Genomic DNA, 6053 nt, shown 5'->3' with positions numbered 1-6053 from the left:
ACCACGGGGGTTTAAACGAGAAGAGAAAACAGAGGCGGATCAGAACTACGTTCACCAGCGCCCAGCTCAAGGAACTGGAGAGGGTGTTTGCAGAGACTCATTATCCTGATATATACACCCGGGAGGAGCTGGCACTCAAGATAGACCTCACCGAGGCGAGAGTGCAGGTATGTGCGGGATGCGGGTGACGAGCAGGGGGTGGCGGCTGCGGAGGGACCTCGCCACGGGTAGCGCCGCTGCGGAAGGCGCCGGCCCCGGGACGGCGGCGGGGGCCGGGGCGGGGGTCGCTCGGCGGGAGGCGGCGGAGGGGATGCCGTCGTGCTGCCCACCCCTTGCTCCCCCTCCCAGGTCTGGTTCCAGAACCGCCGCGCCAAATTCCGCAAGCAGGAGCGGGCGGCGGCGGCGGCGGCGGCGGCCGCCAAGAACGGGGCGGCCGGCAAGAAGTCCGACGCCTCCCGCGACGACGAGAGCAAGGAGGCCAAGAGCACGGACCCCGACAGCACCGGCGGCCCCGGCCCCAACCCCAACCCCGCTCCCAGCTGCGGCGGAGGCGGCGGCGGGGGACCCAGCCCCCCCGCCGGGCAGGGAGCGGCAGGGCCCGGCGGCCCGGGGGGCGAGCCGGGCAAGGGAGCGGCGGGGCCCGGCGGGCTGGCGGCGGCGGGGCCGGGGCAGGGCTGGGCGCCGGGGCCCGGGCCCATCACCTCAATCCCCGACTCGTTAGGCGGCCCTTTCGCCAGCGTCCTCTCCTCGCTGCAGCGGCCCGGGGGCACCAAAGGCAGCCTCGTCAAGAGCGGCATGTTCTGAGCGGCGGCGGCGGCGGCGGCGGCCCCTCCCGCTCATTAGTATCCGCCGCCCGCCCATAGCGATGACCGGGGGCCCGGGCTGCGCCGGGCTCCGCGGGGCAGGGACCCCGCGCCCCCACGGGGGGCCGCGCCCGGCTCCCTCGCTCCCGGCCCGGCGGCGGGGCCGGCCCCGCAGCGCCTCCGCCGGGGCGGGGCAGGGGCGGCCGGGCGGGGAGCGCGGCGCGGGCGCGGGGGAGCGGCGGGCAGCGGGGACTGCGCCCGCGGGCGGCCCGGCCGCGGGGGGGGCTCCCTTCTCGCCCGCGGGGTTTTTAAAGTTCCTTTTCGCGGTCAGCAGGAGGGACGAAGCGTCCTCTTCCCCATCTCCCCTCCTCGCCCGCCCCCCTCCCGCCGACCCCGGCCCCGCGCCCGGGAGTGGTCCTTCCTCCGCCGTCCGGTGTCACCGTCCCTCCGTTGGGTCTTGGGTCTCTCCGTTGCCGCCGCCGCCGGCGCCCCGTCGGCTTCCGCTCTGAGCCGGCGGCCGCCGCCGCTTCCCGTACCGCGGATCCGGCCCTTGCAGGGCCCGCGTTCCTCATGGCGGGCGGCCGGTATTTATTATTATTAATTATTATTATTAATTATTATTATTATTATTATTACCCGGTCTACGCAGTTTTTAGGCATCTCCGTTAGGGTTTTCTAATTTCATTTTAAAAGGCACAAACTATAGCTCTTAGTTGAATGTCGCCAGGTATGCTTTCTCTTTTTCCGTGTCTTTCTACAACTGTGTTCTGTGACTCAACTGTATAGTGTTAATATCAGTACAGACTTGTCTAGTTGACCGTATAAATAATGTTTTCCCTTCTCGTAGTCTCTATGGCGTGTCTTTATGGAGAAATAAGGTTCTCACGGGTTCAGTTCCCCTTTGCGTTTAGAGAGAACAAGGTCAAGGCAATTATATATATTTTTATTATCGGTTGCATGTCGTCTCATTTTTTTTTTTTCTTTTCCCTACCTGTTGAAATATGTTTGTGAGCATAATGGTCATAAATTATGTTCAGGGTTTCCAGATTTATTTATATGTGGTTAAAATGAATGCTTATATTTAAAAGGGGAAATATTTCTACATGTGCATATAGTTTTCCAAGAGTGTACCATTAATTGATTGTTGATAATAAAAGCCAAAAGCAAACATAGTTACGGTGCTCTTCTGACTTCTTGTTAGGGCTTTATTTGGGGAGAGGTCTCGGGGTTATTTCTGATAGAGATCCAAGGCGCGTGTCGCAGAACCTGAACAGTGTCATCAAAAGATTTGCTCAGTAGCATCAATCTCCGTTACCATCAGGAAGGCCATAACTGCCCGTCCCATCATTACTGCCTAATCGTGGCCTTATTAATTATTTGCAAACAGGCTGATTGGGGGGAGGAAGATGAGTCAGATTTGACCTTTCGTCATTGCCTCGGAAACTGGCGACGGATAGCATTAAGCGATATCCGTTAAAAGGAAAGCAAAAAGGGCAAACCCCATAGGCCCCGTTTGCCAGCGGGCGCGGCATCTCGCCGGCCGGCGGAGAGCCTTTTCCAGCCTTTCCACCAGCACTTCTGCTGAATCCCTCTGCCGACACCTGCGGCAGAGCGCGGGGACGGCGCGGCCGCGGGCTCGGCTCCCTGCGGGCCCGGGAGCACCCGGCGGCCTCACGCTCCGGGACCGGGCTGCGTTCAGCGCCCGGCAGCGGCAGGCAGCGGGACGGGGCAGCGCCCGCACGGCCCGGCACGGCCCGGCTGCGCTCCTCGCCCCGGCCGCTGCCCCGCACCCCGGCCGGCCCTGCCCATGTGCCGGGTCCCCGCGGGGCACGGGGTAGCTGAAGACAGCCGGCGTCGCCAAATCGAGCGGGCTTTCCGTCGAAAGTCCTCGGACAAAGAGAGGTTCCCTCCCCGAAAGGAGCCGGGGTCGCCGCTCATCCCGGTGCCCCCTACCAGGGCAGCTCCTGCAGCCAGGCACTCTCGGGTTCGCTGCAAGGACGTCGGGGCAATGAACTCTGTCTGACTCCGGCACAGCCCGTGGGGAAAAAAAAAAAAAAAAAAGTCAGTCTGTCGGTTTGGCAGAGAAGCAAACTTTGCAAGGGCCTTGTCATCCGCAGCGTGCAACATCTGCACGGCTGGGGGGCTGGGGAGAGCACAATTAAAAATGTGGCAAATGGAGCAAGTGCTGTTTCACTAATTAAGGGCCTGAATCATCAGGTTTAAAATGATACAATAAATTATGCAGTGTATTTTCTGGAGGAAAACAACTTGAATGTATTTTTTTAATACGTATTTTGTTTTAATACGGGCAGATTTTACCATTTTACTTTTTCTTCCAAAAGTGATTCCACAATCTAAGAATATCTTTGTTAAAGGTAAAGGGACTAATGGACTGCCTCTAGGGATAACCCAGCTGTGGGCTGCAGAGCAGTTCTGCTAATAGTGATCCACATGTAAAGGTTTTCCTGCTGGAGAACCTGTAGCGCTCAATCTGCTGTACCATGGCTGAATCATGGCTGAGCTTTTGGAGAAGGTGGGACCTCTATTGCCAGTAAAACAACCAACCAGCCAAGGGTGGTTTAAAGATATCTCGCCTGGTTAGGCCTTGCTGTGTGAAGATGATAAGGTTAGATTTTATGGCATGCAGCTGTGATTGGAAAACATCAAGGGACGACAACACACTACTATTTTTTGGCCAAGTTCACTATTTTGTCTGATAAAACTTGGGCTTTATTTCTAATAAAAAGGCTTCAGCTTCCTACAGTGGATCTGGCTGTCTATCTGCTAGACCTCTCTTTTCTCATACTGTAAACTGGTTTGCATTATGGTCTATCTTCTTTCTGGTAAATTAAATAGTCTGTGTTCTTTATGTCTCCCACAATCCCTAAGGTCAAGCGTCTATAAATTTTCCAGGTGTGGAACCACTCTCTCCTGTTCCTGAAGATGCCTTGCAGAAGGGATACTAGGATAGTACCAAATAGTGCAGTGCCTCTCTCAGTAGGGGTTCATACAGAGCTAAGATCACCTCTGTATTTCCAGTTTTCCACTTACATGTTTAAACTTATCATTAGTCCTTTTTGGAGACTTTTGTTCTGTCACTGGCCCATAAATCCTTTCCCCAGCCACTGCTGTCCATATTCTGGTCACCCCCACAGCAAGGGGAGCCATGGAAGGCCTGAGGCATACGTCACTCCTCATTTGTAAGGACCTGTGGGCCTGAGGCAGACCAGTCGGAATGGTTAATTCGTCAACCTTCATGATTGCTCAGTCAGGTAGAAAGGGATGGTTTGAAAATACACAAAGTTTACTTTTCCTGCCTGTCTGAAAAGGCAGCAGTTGGAAAAGGACTATCAGTTAAATAAATAACCCAAGGACTGCTGCTAGAGGAAGGCCATGGGGTACCCAGAAGGAACTCAGGCAGGAAGAGGATGCTAAAAGGCTGCTTTCCAGTGGTACCACTGAGAGCTGAACAGGGAAGATGATCCTTAGCACTAAGAGTTGCTCTGGGACTCACAAGTCTGGACAAAAGGATCTAAGAAGTGAAAAGGTGCTCCAATGAAGAAATGAATGTAGGAAGTTTTATTTTTCTTGGGTTTACTCCCTCACATTGTTCAAATAAAGGATAATTCATTATACAATCTGACTCAAATTCAATATGAACATACAGCATTTGGAAGAGTTCGCAGGTAAATTCACATTGTGTGTTTGGCACAATTTAAGTGTTCATTGTTTGCTCTTCTAAATATCAAGAGTTAGATTTCAGGTCTAATGTTGAATTTGGCTCTTGCACACACTCTCACTTCCTTCTCTCCAATATTTGAACAGAAAAATTAATTCTTGATTTCAGTATGAATCTCTTTGATGGATGATGACAATGCAAACATTCATTTTGCTACTAAGGAGTACAAGGCCAGCATACAGGAAAACTACAATTAGTAAAAACAATCCCTTTCAATGGTAAGAAACTGTGTCTATTTTTTTTAATCTTTATAAATTTGCACTTATTTAATAGAATTATCAAACTATTACCAACCAATGGGAAAAGGAGATGTCACGAAAAGTGCCTGTAGTCCACCAGAATATATTTTTAGATATTGTTTTCCTCCTACCTTCTTTTGACACTGTTGAAGTGTACCTGGCAGGAATCCCCTGAATGAGCCTGACTCCAGTCAGGGCTGTCAGCTCGCTGCTGTGGTCTGAAACAAGGGCTCTTTCTGAAGTCCAAATCTGGGGTTTCTTCACATGGAAAGCATCCCCACTGTACAGAGGGGGAATGCGACACAAAACTCACTGTTAATTCCTAGACACCTATGAAATGAGTACCTGTCAGTTACTCTCAATGTACATTTAGCATGAACCATTAAGAGTCAAAGAACATTAATGTATAGATTACCCTCATCATCAGTAAAGCAGATCAGCACTGTGAAGGCTGTATATCAGTGGGAAATGAAGATTTCTATTTCTGTTACAAATTTAATTTGTTCTTTTACAAGCTATCACCACAAAACTGCTATGAAATAAACTGGTGATTTAATCCTGTGTGCTACTAAAATCTGGTTCCATCTTAGAAAAACACTTTTGTCCTTTGTTCTTCACACAAGAGCTCATCACATAGGCCAAGGAATGACTTGAGAGGAAAACCGTTTTCTTGGTTTGTGTTTCAACCAGAAACAGCTCAAGAAATTTTAGCTGTGAAAATAAAGATCATGCTCTCATATTTTAGGATGAAAATTTCCTTTGGAGAGAGGAAATGCTCTTTTGGGCTGATCCTTGTCATGACTATCATATCAACAGGAAATAAAAATATTTGCACTTAAAAAGAAGTATTATTTCATACTAGTATGACAGGCTAAGGCCGACTTATTCCCATTTCTTTCTGAAAGAGGTAATAAGGGAATGCCAGTGACATCTCCTGCTGCTTCAAAGAGTGTTTAAATTACATTTGAAGTCTATCATCAGTACTAGATAAAAGTTCAAGTTGTCTTGGTAAGTACAAGTGAGCAAAACTCTGCCTTTCCAGCAGTCTGAAATCCAGTGTCTGCACTGAGGCCTCTACCATCAGGCTTAACACATGGATTTCAGAAGCCTTCACTTCAGCATTGTTTCTCAGAAAGACATTTATGGAAATAGAACCAACATATTAATTTCTCCTAAGAGGAAAGCCTATCCAGGGAACAGAGCACACATTTTATAAATTTCTGTGGTTTTTCATTACAAGAAAGAAGGACAGATTGTGAAACCTGTGGCTAA

At 50.8% G+C, this 6053-nt stretch overlaps 1 protein-coding gene across 1 annotated transcript in view; it reads left to right on the top strand.

The window, feature by feature from the left end:
- Positions 1-869, top strand: part of PHOX2B (paired like homeobox 2B) — a 2251-nt gene extending 1382 nt beyond the window's left edge. The window contains exons 2-3 of the mRNA XM_040064973.2: positions 1-167; positions 349-869. The exon at positions 1-167 is cut by the window's left edge and continues 21 nt beyond it. Coding sequence (XP_039920907.1) covers positions 1-167; positions 349-804 — 623 coding nt within the window. The 3' untranslated portion in view covers positions 805-869. The remainder of the gene's footprint in view (positions 168-348) is intronic.
- Positions 870-6053: the final 5184 nt, after the last annotated feature.

This window comes from Hirundo rustica, chromosome 5 (genome assembly GCF_015227805.2).
Source record: "Hirundo rustica isolate bHirRus1 chromosome 5, bHirRus1.pri.v3, whole genome shotgun sequence".
In the NCBI taxonomy this organism is placed as follows: Eukaryota; Metazoa; Chordata; class Aves; order Passeriformes; family Hirundinidae; genus Hirundo; species Hirundo rustica.
Note: the sequence above shows the minus strand (reverse complement) of the source record. Positions and strands in the feature narration are given on the sequence as shown.